Below are 15,867 nucleotides of genomic sequence, written 5' to 3'. Positions count from 1 at the left end.
CTATTTTTTTTTTTAATTCCAAGAGGCTGGGTTTTTATTTATTTCGTTTAAATACCAAGCGAATTTTCTCGCCTTACGGATTCGCTTTCCGAAGGTGTTCACACAGTGCAGAGAACACGAATTTTATGCTCTCCTATCCGACGCAATCCACGGGTGTTTCACTCACCTCAAGTACTCGATGGCATTCACAGCACTCAACCTGAACAGACCTTCGAACTCATCGCGTGCCCACTGAAAAGACAAAACGTTTATTCGTTTAATTTCAGTTACTTTCTTTCCTATCATTTTCTTTCATTCTCTCCGTCTTTCTTTTGCAGTAACCTGTCATAACGGCCAAGACGAGCTAGAGAACGTACGCTCGAGACGTCCTCGCAAAATGTCGCCAAAAGTTATGTAAGGTAACCATCACTAGGGCTGCAGGTCAATATTGCATCTTCAAGACGTTTTCTTTTTTTCCCTGCGTGTTTGGAAAGCGACTCCGTGAACTCATTTTCATCGTAACGCCGCGCGTACAAATAACATATTATTTTCTTTTATTAGTTCTTTTCCTACCAGGCTCCTAATTACGACAAACAGATCGATATCGGGCATGGTTTACCGATGCTGCAGTAGGCGACGGGCCACGAGGCGTGCCTCGCGTAAAGCGAACGAGGCTGCGCATAATTATAGTAAGGAGCAAACGGACCTGCAGCGTGTGCTCGATTGTGTAGGGAAAGTTCTTGATGGTGCAGACGGGCACGGACGCCTCGGGCGGGTCCAGGGAGCACGAGTAGGACTCGGTCATGTGCGGAACCACGACCTGGACGTTGCCCTTCGTGCCCGTTACGCCCGACTCGAGCAGCGGTTTGCAGAACCACACGCATCGCTGGTCGATGTACAGGCCTGCGCGACACGTATACCATTGTTCGACAACCTGAGATGTTGTCGATTACTGGCAGCGTGTCGACAACGACCCGAAATAGAGTGAGTGCACCAGTGGACCCAAAACACAAAAAATTGGCTTAAAAGAATATATTTGTGATAGCTGTCGCGAGACTTCCCAGAGCAATGGTGATTTGTGCACCCGACGTAAAGGGCTGCGGCGGGCTGTGGACAATGGCGCAGGGCTGATCAAAGAGTAAATGCGAGTATGGGCTTCTACGTGCATCTGCCCACAAAAAGGCACGTACGCTTCAACGAATGATAAAATCCAGGATAGCATTCACAGCCGGGTCATCAAAGTAAATAGCGAATAACAAAAGCGCGTTCCTGCCTGCCTCAACCCCCCCCCCCCCCAACCAGAATGTCTAGAGGAGTGGGCCCAGGGCCCACTTCTCGATCCGCCGCTGCCTGTGTGTGCATGTACTTAGCCGCCGTACGATATTATGTCGAGTCAGGCGTGAATGGCTTCCCCAACGAAATTTTGTGATATCTACCCCTAAGCCTTTACGGAGATATAATTGTGCTTCATTACGGATCAGGCATGGTAAGTACTTGACATTGTAAACCCGTCACGTGCGTCGGCTTTTATACATGACTCGTCGAAGGTTCCAGTTTCATCACTGGTGCCTGCGTGGCGTCCAGAAAGTAATACACGATTCGCGTCGCGCATACAATCAGACCACAAATATTATGGCGCCCTCTCGCAGTCTCTTACGGCACTCTGCTTTCCTCCTCACCCTATCGTCATACTCTCTTTCTCCTTCTGTCCTTCTCGCCACATGCTTTCACTGTAGCCTCCTCCTCCACTTTCCTACTCGCGCTCTCTTCTTTCATCTCCCGCTGCGCCCTGCGTTCGCTTTCGCTGTGCTCGTTCGCTCGGTCACGAGGGACAACGCCGACGCGCTCCGCAGGAACGGACGCCTAAAAGAGCTGCGCTCTAAAACCGGGTCGCGCCATCTCCGTGATTTGGTGAGTCCGTTACACTCGAAGTAGATCGCATGCGGTGGCGCTAATTTTACAGGAAACGCGGTGATGAAGCAGCCAAGCTCTCGGGTAGGGTACGCACACAGGCATTCGCGTATGCACGGGACAGCGCTGACCTTAACGTTCGCGTCAGCGTCTAACTCACGCAAAAACGAGCAGAGCGTAGCTGTTCGCTTGTAGGGGCGCTAATATCAGTGTCGAAGCGAGACTCCTCAAACTAGCGCCTGGTCCTGTATTTGCAACAGTCATTCAGATGCGATGCCTGCATATAAGAGGCGTATAGGTTGGTGCATGGGGGCCAAGAGATGTCGAGAGAAATTTCTTCGCCAACAGAAGACTGAAACAAAACAAATATTTTAACCGTGCTTAGCGAGTCACGACTCAAACTCCGTTGCAAGGTTATCGAGGCAAGCTTGCCCGCGGATTACGTCGAATGAAAGTTGCGGGTCAACGAGATATCGGCATGATATGTTAAAGGAGTGCGATTGCTGGGGTACCACGAAGGGCGTGAGGGTGAGGTGGAGGTGACGGAAGTGTCGTATAAGACACATGTTTGACTTGCGGCATCGAAAAGTGAGTTGATTACCGCAGTATAGTTGACTATAATCATCATGAGTCAGCCACTTTATATCCGCGGCCTAGAACTTGTTTTCTACTATACTGCTTCATGGCAGGTCCTTCTCTTAAGCTCCGTCATCGAAGCGTGCACTTATTTGGCGGATTTTTGCCAGGTTACTCTTTCTGAGACTATGACACGAAATGGCATATCAGTAATTGCTGAACTTTGCTGGAACAACCATGTCGAAGGCCAACTTTTCTCTACTGCCCACCGACTGAGCCAATTTTGCTAAGTTCGCTGCGTAAATCCATTGTCTTAACATTCATGCGTTTAAGAACATGGCCCTGCATGTCAAATGTAGAGTCAATAGCGGCCTTAGCTTTCGTATGAATTCTATTTTACTGCAGTAGAGTAATACACCTTTCTTATCAGAAGGCACCAGACTGAGGTGGTTGTGCGTAATATATGCCGCCTACCATCCTTCACGGGCACGCCTAGTTTACATTCTTCTCGTCCCTGTCTCATTCCTGCGCTGTGAATTTGCAACATAAATCCCCAACTATGGCCCGGTCACCTTCTCTGACGGTCAGTTTGGCAGAAGCGACTGCCCCGCCAACTCCGTTAAATCGAGAATAAATCGCGACGACACATTTTCGCAGCTTCTTCATGTTGGATGCGACTTCATCGCAATCCGCATTAATGAGTCGTACACAGTATACTAATAGGCGGCCACTCACGTGCGTCCAGGTTGTCCAGTGCGTTGGCCACGCCGTCCAGGGATTCGAAGAAGTGGTCGTTGTAGACGCTCTCTGTATCTGGACCGACCCTGTCCTCGTGAACCTTGATGTTGATTTCTGGATTCATTCGGACCACAGCTTCCGCGGCGGTGGCTGACTTCATGCGCTGCGTTGAGACGTACGAGAAACAAACAAAAAAAGATCAGCTAAAAGCAAGCTGGACAGTTGGCGCCTGCACAGCAGGCGAAGCATAAAGCAAAAGTAACAACATATAGAATAAGACATTTTCATCCGTGGTACCTGCCCGTCATTCACGTTATACGTAACAACCTCACGATCACGGCGTTCACTTTTCCACTTTTGCTGCGTATTTCTCTGCACGTTGCTTTACCTGTAGTGTTGTGTACTTATCGATGTTTTCCTATAGGCAAAGTACAATAACTACCATCTTGGCCCGTAGCCGCTATGGCTAGTCATGTCAGCATGCACGTAAATCCGGCAAAATAACTGCGAACTACGTAACACGCACCACTACAATTACACACACCACATGAAGTGCAACCATCTTTCATACATGCTAAAATGCACATATATACATGATTACACACACATGATATCATTAAGACATTATTACATGACATGATTATGACATGATAGCTCACATAGATAGTTAACATAATAACAATAATAATATAATAAATATAATGTATAATTTAATAATATATAATATTAATAACGATAAACTAATGCACACGCATACACTCAAGAACAAGCTACAACGGATAGATGTATGTGAAGCTCGAAGATGTTTTTTCGTCAGTGTGTTACGTTAAATTAGCAGCTTTATATGTTGTAGAGCAAGCTGTATTAAATGGCATGCAGTGAAATAAAATTATGTGAAGCGTGCGAAAGCAGTAGTGAATAAAAATGCTGCAAGAACGCGCGTGTTGTGCCAGAAACGCATAATAAAAACAGTAGCTGGGGCCCCATTCAAATTTTGCTACAGAAAACAAAAAACGAAAACACACACACATCTAAAACGCAGAAATTCTGTTATGAGGCAACCGTTGTACCAATTTGGAGAAATCGTGTTGCATTTAAGAGATAGAGTTACATGATAACTGGTTCAGGAAGCACAATTTTAATTTATGACTTTACATGCTCTAAACGAATTGCCCACAATGGGTTAGGTAAAAAAAATATACAAGCACAATGTTTACAGACCTATAACTCTGCACCAAGAACAGATAGCGCAGCAGTTCGGTAAATTGCATCTGTTCGGGCATTAAAGCGGGCAAATTTGACATATGGAATCGTAGTGCCAGTGAAAATGTTACATTGTTTACAAGCGCCTAGCGAAAGTCGTAAAATATAGTGGCATAGTTCAGAAACGTGAATCATGCATCTTATTCGTCCGCTTGAGTTCTTTACACTTAAACTATGCTCCTCCTGGCTGGTCGTTAAGACATCGTACCGTCTGTTCTATGCGCTTCCTGCCACAGGGCAACGGCAGGACCTACGACACTGCCTCTTCACAATCAACGAAATGGTTTCCATGTCTCTTGGAACGGCCACACGCAGTTTTACGACACGGGACCGGTTTGCCAACCGACACAGATTGCTAAGTTTATGTGGTGCAGGAAGAAAAAGACCACCCTCGCGTTGCAGATAAACTTAGCAAACTGTGTCGGTTGACAAACCGAAACGGATATCTCGTACACCTCAACGAAACGAAGACGGCCTACGCACACCGATGTCATCGGACCGAAACAGGAACTGCCTGTTGAGGTTGGACCTCTCGATGACGTCCATGTCCGTGATGTGAATGCAGCCGTCGGCCGCCCCAACGCCCATCATGGCGAAGTTCTTGAGTAGCTCGCAGCCGATGGCCCCGGCCCCAACCTGCGCATTTGAAGGCATCGACCCTGACATAAGTGATTTTGCTTTGCAAGTGTCACCATGGCAATTTTGCTGTTTTAGCATGTTTTTCTCTTCATTAAACGGGATTCCGCTTTGTTCAGCAATAATAATGCACCCTATAGCGGTTTATCTGCTTCTTGCTGATTGTGACGTTATTTTCTACAGTGTAGCTTTCCCAATCGCTCCCCAGTGGACTTAAAGAAGGCACTATTTAGAAAATTATGGTGAATTAGGTGTGATCACTATGTAAATGCCGTGTCACGCATTAGCGCGTTTTCAGCAATGGTTATATCCGTCCGTACGTACGTACGTCCGGAAGCGCAATTGTTTTGTTGCGATTGTGTTTTTTGTTGCATTTGCCTTTCCTGCTTGGGCCTATATGGTGCTGCCGTATTGCGCAAATTGAATAAATGATACTCTGCAATCTCATTTGACAGTGACCTGCTGCGTGTGCAGTTGACCGATGCATTTCTATCACACGGTGCGTTGTCGTCGAATACATGCACCGTGGAAGAGTAAGTAATATATCAGGAAGTCGGCTAATCACTGAAGCACGAGCTCACATTCTATTGCGGTGTCAAAACGGGTCATCCTAGCCGTACTAACTTTTGATTTTTGTTCGTAACATTTTTTTTTTTTTTGCCATGAGAACAACATCTCACTCACCTTTTTATTTTGTTATTATTAGAAGCAATACGAAAATCGATCTAAAATTGTTCAAAACAATACCAATGGAAGCGAATTGATCTGATCTGCAAGTTACGTACACGAATTATTCCATACAATGTGCTAGAAAATATTAATTCGCTCGTACGAAGCACGAATTGCGGAAATTCCCGAGCCGATTCTCACCACGAAATACGTCTGTGCCATCAGTAGGTCTTGAACTTGGGTACCGAACACACGGGCCTGCCCGGCGTACCGCGTCTGCTCCTGCAGAAGGAAACAGAGGTAACAAAAATGGAAATATAATATCTGTTACATCAAACATATCTAGATGGAAAGATCAACAGACTGAAGCAACGTGACCAACTTTCTGGTGAATTATCGACTTCTGGTGAATCTTCGACTGCGACAGTATTGCCATGCCGCGGCCTCAGAAATACTCGTACAGGCGTCGCCTCTCTCAGAATCTGCGTGACGCAAAACAACTCCGCAGGAATTGCTAAGCGCGAATGTTGCGCGAACGTTGTGAGACAGCTCAGTGGTTATCGTGCGTCCGCCTTCCAATCGCACATTGCTGCAGGGAGATAAGTTCTATTTCCAGGTGCTGTGATACGTGGCAGGCGATGTTTTGTTATTATTTGTCCTGTGCTGGAGGACAAAGCTGAGAATCAGCAGGGGCTCAAATTAACAACGCTTTTCGTTCGTACACGCGTTTTTTGCCATTGGTCAGCCACCTTAATTCGCTGATATATCCAGCACCACGATTGGCTGAAATTTTCTCTGACGAACCATTCTAGCGCTGGACGTTTTCTGTGAATACGAGTCCAGACAATGGTGATCTGACGGCGACGCTGTACTACGACGGTGCAACGGAAGGACCAGGCGCACAGAACACTGTTTCGAGCTTTTAACTGCAGTCCTCAGTAAAAGTGAAAAAAAAAATATATGAAGATTCAACGCACATATTGAATCTGTGTGAAAGGAAGCTTTCGCGAAGCGGGTAGTTAGGCGCTAAAGCACTGTTCATCCTGTGCGACGCGTTCAGCAGCATAACCATTACGCTCTTGCCCGGCAAACCACAAAGACTCTGAAACACCCACTCCCGCGACCGCGGACATACATTGCCTGCGAGATCGGCCCACTTTGCTATGACACTACATCCAGGATCGCCTCATTTTACACGGCTAGAGACCAATCAAGAAGAGGCGTCGAACCTCAGAAAAGATGGCATAGAAATCTGCTCTTTAATAAGTGTGCGCTTGGCGGGGTACAATTGTTGTACTGGGGATACGCAGGAACCGTTTCCTGTTTTTGGTTTGACCTGCGCAATTCCGTAGAGAACAGAGTCAGCCGCCGACACATCTGCAGGGTTATTGCAGATGAGGCTACACGTAGGCGGATTCGTTATATGAGTGATGTAGTTGTGGGAGTTATTCGGCAAGACGTCGACGCAACAACAACATCGTCGTCGTCAGCACCAGCACCAGCCGTGGTCATTAAAATTCGGGAGACCTCGCTAAGAAGGGTTCGCTTCAAGAGAAAGAAAAAAAAAAGACAGCAGATTTGTGCGACCATGCGGAATAACAGCGCAGTTTTCAGCGAAGCTGTTTCTTTCGAGCAGTTGCAATAAGAATTTCAGTTGCCTGTAATAAAGCACACACTTTATAGAGGTTGCTCGCATATTACTCACCAATTTGCAATATTTCCCACATGTAATGTTTTCGAGCATTTCTTTATGTAGCCAAGACCGTGCTTCGCCCTCGGACGTTTAACTTCGCAGACGAGGTCTGTCTATAAAGTCACTGAAGTGACCAACAATTTATTTATGTGCCAAATGGCAAACTATTTGGCATCCCCTCCAAAGTAATCACTCTTCAGTGTAACACAATTTTTCATCCTTTTTTGTCACGCTTCTGTGCATCGCTGGTAAGATTCCTTTGGGATGTTCCGCAGCTCCGTAGTCACGGCTCTCTTAATCACCTCCACGCCTTCAAAACGGTTTCCTTGATAATTCCCTTGAGCTTGGGGAACAAAATTAAGTAACAGGGGGAAAATTCGGGGGAATATAGGTTGGTAGCTTTAGGGTGGCAATGTTTCTCTTGGGCAGAAAGTGCCGGATGCTGAAGGCATTGAGACTCGGTGCATTGCCTTGACGCAGCAACCAGAATTTGTCCCGCCACAATTCCCGTCTCTCCTCGCACTCTGAGCGAAGCAAACGCTGCAAAATCTATTTGTAAACATGCTCATTTATCATCTGGCCACGTGGCAAGAGCTAACTGTTGGCGATGCCTCTGACATCGAAAAACGCCAACAGCTTGACTTGGAGTGCCTTGATCCTTCGGCCTCGCGCGGGGACAACGGAGACTTCCACTGACATCTCTGGCACTTGGATTCTGGGTCGTACTGAAAAAATTCACACCTCATCACCGGTAATCACTGGAAAAAGCATCTACATGGTTCAGTTTGAAAGTGGTGCGATGATATTCAGACATGCTCACGCGGAGCTAGCTCTGACCAGAATTCACCAGCCGCGACACCATCCCTACACAGATTTTTTGCATGCCAAAATCTTCAGTGATCGCGCTCCAAATGCTGTCCTTTCGCATGTTCAACTGCTTGGCGATTATTCGAACAGTCACCTGCCGATCAGCACACAGCATCTGCCTTACACGGTCAACGTTATCATCATTCCTGCTTGTTGACGGTCTCCGGCTTCTTGAGTCATCTTCCACGCCCTCGCTCACCTCTCTGAACCTTTTGTGTCACTCAAGCGCACGTGTGCGTCCCGTGACGTCATCTTCATATACCCGTCGAGGCATTTGGAGCGCTTCTGAGGGAGTTTTTCTCCAAACGAACAAGAAATTTAAGGGTACTTCCTTGCTCCTTACTCATGGTTCAGTCCGCAGTTTTTACAGCTGGCCGGATCGCAAAGACAATGGTGAAAAAAAAATGTACCAATAAGAAAAGTCAATGACCCCAGAAAGCTAAGATTACGTCACACACTAGCAAGACATCATATTATTGGACAGAATCATAAGCTTTTCTTTATTTCGCTCATAGCTCACACAGCAGACTCAGTCCCGTGACCTCGTATGTCTCCTCCCCCCCCCCCCACGTCCCCGACACCTCATTGGCACCAAATTTCATCTCGGTGTCCGTTATAGGTCTTCCACGACTATGGGCTAAAAGGTGCGTATTAGATCGACTCACTCTGAATTTCGCCTCCACATCAACCATAGGCTGTTCTCTATTTCAACGAAATATATACAAAAAAGAAAATTTTTTTTGCATTCATGCTTGCTGTGCGGGTTTGAAAAAACACTTGCGAAGAAAAAACATGTAGGCTAGACGAGCGCTGGACCAGTCACCATAGCTAGACCCGACTGGACCAGCGGACCAAACTGGTCCAGTGCTCGTCCGGTGTACTCGTTTCTTTCTGTGTAACTGTTTTTTTTTTTCAAATCCATGCTGCAAACATATGAAGGCGAAATCTAGCAACCAACAAGCCCACCTCACCACTTTGAATGACTTGTTTACTTATTCAGCGACACTACGGGAGTCTCGCATAAGCCATCAATATGGGAAAAAACTGAGGGTTCCATCATTTTTCCAACAAATCGTAGTTAAAGCAGTAATGGTAAACTTTCCCCACACGTCACCTATAACAATGTTCCGATTTCCAATAAATGTGAACTGAATGCCACGAAGAGTTCTCTACGTGGATACATTGAGTTTAACGGCCGTATACCGCTTATGAGCACTTGCTAAAGTAATTTGTTTCGAGCACTATATACACCCGCATTAAAATTCACATGCAAGTGGGTGACAATGTTTTCTTCATTTTCGCCAGACGTGACGTCGGCGACAATCACAGTTCTGCCAAGACTGCGGGCTAATTTCCTCGCAGTTCGTAAGACACGCTTGCATGGGCACACTCACAGCGCTTGCCTGCATAATTTACTGCAAATGCTGAAACTAAACAACACCATTACACCTATGCCTACAAATCACCATTATGGTTCAACGAAATATAAAAACTGTGACTCGTAATTCACTGCAAATGCTGAAACTAAACAACACCAATAGACCCTTGCCTACAAATCACCATTATACTTCGACGAAATATAAAAACTGTGACTCGTTTAGTTGACCGGGAACGCCGTGGGCGCTTCGTATAACACATGAAAATATGGGGAAAATGAAGGTCGACAAGTTATTCTCAAAGCTTATAAATAATCGAGAAACGTTACAGTTTACTCTCACAATACACTTAACATGCTTCCCATTTTCACCAACTTAGACAGAATTGTGTCCTTACACTGGGAAACAGCGGATAACGGATAATGCGTATAACACTTTCGAGTACTTGCTGGACCCTTTTCTTTTTTACAACGGCTGTAATTCATCCACAAACTTTTAACTTCGCGTGCAAATTGTTCTTAATATTCCCCTTATTTTCACTCAGTTTAAGCTTGAGTGACAGTTATAGTTTTCCAGGACAGAGGGCTAAATTTTGAGCCGTTCATGAAACATATACTGATAGCGCTGTGGAGCGATTGAAAACGTAATCTACTACAAAAACAGGAATTAAGCCACGCGCTTTGAACTTTACCTACACATCACGCATAGCCCATCCTTTAGTCTCACTAAATACAAACCTGGTACATTGTTTACTTCCCCTAAAACAGCCGGGCAACTTGTGGCTTATATCTTTCTCTCGGGATATTGAGAAACAGCTGCTAACGGCAGCATGACGCTTTCGAACGCTTGCTTAAGAAATGTTTTGCACGATCTGTAGTTAACTGACGCTCTTCACACTTGACCACATATCATTAATAAAATGCTCCCCATTCTCTCAAAATGTGGACTTTGTGGCACATGAAGATCTTCCAGACCATTGAGCAGATTTTCTACGAGGTTCGTAATATATGCTTATGAAAAACGAAGGCTTAGCATTTTTCACGAAGCCTCTAAACCAAGACACTTCAGATTCTTCTTATACATCAGTCATAACATGCACCACATTTCCTTCAAATATAAACTGATTGAATGACCTAGTTTTCTTCTCCTTTCTTTTTATTTGTGGGGGGGGGGACTCTGAAAGCACGCATGTAAGATTTTCGATCACTTCTAGTCGCACTAACAGCTTCTCTCTAACATAATGTGGAGTTGGCATCATTTAAAGTGAAGTGGACGGTTTCATAGCTACGAGTCATCTACGCAGGCCGTAGTGCTCACCATTGCACTGGCATCCACCTCCGGAACTTCGCCCACCTGTGGGAGGCACTCGAAGGCGTCGAAGTAAAACCACTGCTGGATCGGCGTGAACTTGCCACTGCACGCCTACAAGAACGAAACAACAGCGTTAATCGGAGCGACGCAAGTCGCTGTGAAAACCATTCCGGTTGCGACATATATTGAGTGGTACGCGTTTAATTCTGTTATCGCAATTTTTCGATTAAGGAAGCACGTCGGTTGAGACAGTATTCGCTCCAACGTGGGACTGCCGATCAATATTGTTTACATGGGGTTCCTTAACGGGGACTCCATGTACACGATAGTTTTTTGCATTTCATCCCTAACAAGATGCGGCCGCACAGCGGCCGAGAATCGCTCCCGCCACCTCGTGCTTAGCAGCAATGTTACCGCGGAGGTATGAGTGAAATTGCTGGTCGGTCTGCAATCTCGGTCGTCTGAAGCTTTAGCAAACATGCGTACAACCGCTACAACGCAGGACGCGAGCCATGCTTTTGCAGCACGGGTGCTACCCAGTTTAGAAATGGGACTGACGCGACCACTAAGATTATTAGCCTTTGCGAAAACTTCCACTGTTAGAAAAAAAAAGGGGGGGGGGGGGAGAGGGGTGTTGTCGACGCTAGAAAAGACACGGCCGGTGTTTATGATGGTTCAAATGGTTAGATGATTATATGTTGAATATATATCTCTATTCTGTCTCTTTGTCTATTTTTCGTGTTCATTATTATTTCATTTCGTATTTTCGTATTTCATGCGCGAATGTGTAGACGTTTGTCTTCTTTAGCGTCGAGACTAGATTTGTCCTTTCTTGTGAATTGAGGGCACGTTAAACATTCCCAGGTGGTGGTCAAATTTATTCCGGAGTTCCCCATTACGGCGTGCCTCACAATCAAATCGTGGTTTTAGAACGTAAACGCTAGAATACATTCAGGTTGGCCCTTCTTTTACTGGAAGCTGTTGCAAGATAGTCAGATCGCAGCTACTCCAAGCCCATGTTAAGTCAGCAAAGAAGACCTTGTCTTTAAAAGCACGCAAAGTTTACACGCGCGGCGAGAGCTCGGGGCACGTTGGAACATCCGGGATACGAGTGTAGGCTAGCGTATACTAAACAGACGGCTCTAGCAATAAATATTGCGCAATTTATCAACCCCGGGTGTTTCAGGCTAAGTATATTTACTTTTGTTAATAATCTTCGTTACTGAATACTGTCGCGTGTTCTCGGCATGGAGAGGTATATCCGATACCAAGATCACGTTCATGCGACATCTACAAGTGACCTAACCAACCATTTCTTTGGTAGTGGTTACAAGATAGCCAGATCCCAGACACGCTAAGCCAATGTGAAGTCAGCAGAGAAGGAAATGCCTTTAAAAATTTGGCAGTTTCCCCCGAAGAGCGAAGTAGTGATAACGAGATCAAGCCTTGTTATCGCGCTCGAACTTCTCAGATGATGTTCTAACGATATGCGCGGGTGCGACGTGTTGGCGCGACGCCGTACACATGGCAACTCCTGCTGGTCAGAAGGTACAAACCCCCTGGCGGCTATACCAGGCGTCTCACGACGCTCAGGTGAGGAGGGGTGCCGCCAGTGGCCCTGGAGGTGAGGTGAGGGGAAATGAACTTTATTTGGTCCTGGAGAGCCCCGGTCAGACACCCCCCGCGCCTGGATGGTGCACGAGACGATACTGACGGCAAAGAGCCGGCGCTAATCAGCATCCAGTGAAATATTAGAGAATCTTAAGCCCGACGTATACTGTCCGTTCCGCTCAGACCAGTGCATACACAAAAGCAGCTTAGCTAAAACGTTAGTGCTCCTATAGCATGCTTGCACACAATGCTCACGCCGACAGTGAAAGGTAGAACGCTGTCCTGGGCCTCTCCCAGTGATCTCCAATTACCCGCGACTGCTAACCTCCAAGTTTCTGCCCCCATACCGGTAGAATGCAATGATTGCACACTTTTCTTTTCAACGACAGCGCTGAGCTCCTGTTCTTCATTTGGTAATGCCTGCTGTATGCGCTTTAAGCCACTTTTATTCGTCTGAAAATTACGTTCTCATAACGAAGACCCCCTGTGAGTAAATTACCTAAATAAACGTACTCCATCGCAAGTTCCAGAGGATTAATGGCGATAATGAATTCTTGTTTCCTCACCAGGCTTTTGAACACTACATTTGCCTTCTGCACATTAATCATCAACCCTGCTCTTAGACTTTCTCCGTGAACGCCCTCCGTCATTCGTTGCAATTCGTCCCCACCGTTGCCGAACTGGACAATGTCATCTGGAAACCGAACGTTGCTGAGATATTCGCAGTTGATCCGCACTCCTAATTCTTCCCGTCGTCTTACTGCGATAGTAATTACGCGAACGTTCCAGGCGCGCCGTCGCCATTGGTGTCGGCGTTGTTGTGCTGTCTTGCTATCAACGACGCATGCGCGGCGCACGCATGGAATGTTACAAGGCCTCCAGAGACACGAAGCGCGTTCGGCTGCCAAAAGCGACGAAGCCAAGTGCACGCATCGTATACCAAACCGCTCAGTCGGCTCTACCGGATCCAGACCGGCAGTGTTGTGTATTCCATGCTGCGGCGTGAGCGCTGTGCGCACACGTGGTAGCGTTTGCGTTGAGCAGCCGTGTGCACATCCGACCGTGGCGAACGCCAAGCTAACTTTGTGTAATCCCCTCCTTGCACGCTGACCAACACCGGCAGTTTTCCTTCGTTCTCACCTCGTGCGTCGTCGAGGTGCGACATCTGCCGCGCCGCCGTTCGCACGCTCCTCCTCACAACAGCGTTCGGTGCGCAACGCTAAGCCTTGCTATCGCTTTCTGTGTTTTGCCTCCGGGAGGAATTGCCATCTCGTTCAGCCAAGCCCACTCCGCTACTCTGTAAAACCTCTCACGTTCCGCGCACCAGCGGCGCATGCGCCGTCGATGGCGAGACAGCACGACGACGACGGCGGCACCACTCCAACTCGCGGAACCTTCGCACCTCTACAACAGCCTACCGAAATTAACGGTTAGTTAAAAAACACTGGCCTGCAGACTTGTTTCATTTTACAGTAAATAGGTTTTACTTCATTTCAATAACCCTCTGAGCGGTTAAGTATTACATAAAGGGTCAGTTACAGCCCCAGACTCATAACAGTGAATTTAAACGTTGCAATACAAAAAGACCCTGCAAATAAATACACTTTAATGTAATGCAAGACGATTACTTCCCGTAACTGAACAGGGGCCGAATTCACAAAGCTTATCGTTCCTAAGTGCTGTTTTTCATGGGCTAATCACCTTCATTAATAATATGTCCTACATCACTGTAAGCTGGCAGAAACGCTTTTAGCGTAAGAAAGTTTTGCGTCTATGGGGGGGGGGGGGGGGGGCATATGTTTAGGTATAAAGATCAAACACACAAGTACTAACGCAATTCTGATGTTACAATTCAATATCAGAGACGCACGTCTGCCGAATGAGATCAATATATAAAAGGGCAAAATGCGAAGTGACAGCCTTTGTAATCGCTTCTGTGCATGTTATGGGGGTCATATGATGAGGAAGGCTGTTCCAGCTTGTGGCTGCATGAAAAAAAAAAAAATAGGTGACAAGAGTTGGTGTACGGACACGCGGTCGGGCGACCTGTAAAGAATGGCCAACACGTCGAATATCTGTGGAGTTTAAGATAAGGTGAGCAGTACATAGAACAACAAAAGAAAGAATGCAGAAACTCTAGTGGAGTTGTCTAAATATGCGTAAGCGTACCCCCAAGTTTCAGTTGAACCACCCCCAAATTTCATGTTGCCCACCCCATTGGGATTTTAGTTGACCCACCCCCGAAATTCAAGTTGGCCGCACTCAAATTTAAGTTGGCCTTCCCCCAAATTTTAAGTTCACCCACCCCTAAATTTAATTTGTTCCACGCTCAAATTTCAGTCGACCAGCCCCCAAATTTCAAGTTGACCCACCCCCAAATTTCAAGTTGACCCACCCCCAAACTTGGGTTGACCCACCCCTACTATAACTTTCCCCGTCCATTTTTCTAAGGAGTCCTATGTATTCCGACGGGTATTCTCTTTTTATTTTTATTGTTTCAATTGTGCCTTATCCCTCATAAACCTACGAATCATCTACATTTACACCATTATAACGATTAAATGGCTTTGCAAATGACGTATTTTTGTGCAGATACAAGGCATTACACTTCTCGCGTGACGGGGCTGGGATGCTCGCCATAAAATTCTTGCGAATTAAAAGATGTGAGATGAATGACAGGCTTGCAATGCGGTGATGGAATGGCAGAGGTGAATCTGAGATTGCGCTTCCCTTTTTCTGGCACAGATTCTGTCAATCTAACCGATCCCGGTTATGTGCCCTACGTATTACATGGCCTGCCCAGCTTCATTTTATTTTTCTGCCTGATGTCAACTACATTATTTCTCAGTGATCCTTTAAGCGTTGCTATTTCGAAAGGGCCGACTATTAAAGTGGCCGCAGTATGCGTAGCGAGTGCGTTTACAACCCGTGGAGCAACACGTTGAGAGCTCACCTTAATGACTTCCTGTGCGGCAATACTGCCGATGACGGCTTGCATGGGACACAGGGAACCTGCTGACACGCAAGAGAGCGTAGTGAGAAGCTTCTCGTCCACCTTGTCCAATGGTTTGGCCTGCAAGGCATTCTTCTCCTTCGCAAGCTGGACTACCGCCGCTGCGTCGTCCTGCGCCATGGCGATCAGCGGCCTTCGTAAACCAAAGACTCTGCGCATCGGCTGATGTTGTTATTACTCGCGATATCAAGTTATACGTAATAGTTTTGCTATACTTCGTGAAT

General features: G+C 46.5%; 1 protein-coding gene across 1 annotated transcript in view; it reads right to left on the bottom strand.

Annotated features, from left to right (window-relative positions):
• The window catches only part of LOC126537439 (ubiquitin-like modifier-activating enzyme 1), a 97,301-nt gene that overhangs the window by 28,885 nt on the left and 52,549 nt on the right, over nucleotides 1-15,867 (bottom strand). The window contains exons 10-16 of the mRNA XM_072287917.1: nucleotides 15,584-15,754; nucleotides 11,026-11,130; nucleotides 5,974-6,054; nucleotides 4,951-5,103; nucleotides 3,202-3,367; nucleotides 686-882; nucleotides 167-231 (exon numbers count right to left, since the gene is read on the bottom strand). Of these exons, the coding sequence (XP_072144018.1) occupies nucleotides 167-231; nucleotides 686-882; nucleotides 3,202-3,367; nucleotides 4,951-5,103; nucleotides 5,974-6,054; nucleotides 11,026-11,130; nucleotides 15,584-15,754 (938 nt within the window). The remainder of the gene's footprint in view (nucleotides 1-166; nucleotides 232-685; nucleotides 883-3,201; nucleotides 3,368-4,950; nucleotides 5,104-5,973; nucleotides 6,055-11,025; nucleotides 11,131-15,583; nucleotides 15,755-15,867) is intronic.

Source organism: Dermacentor andersoni, chromosome 4 (genome assembly GCF_023375885.2).
Source record: "Dermacentor andersoni chromosome 4, qqDerAnde1_hic_scaffold, whole genome shotgun sequence".
NCBI classification, from domain to species: Eukaryota; Metazoa; Arthropoda; class Arachnida; order Ixodida; family Ixodidae; genus Dermacentor; species Dermacentor andersoni.
The sequence above is the reverse complement of the archived record's forward strand: the minus strand, read 5'-3'. Positions and strand labels throughout refer to the sequence as shown.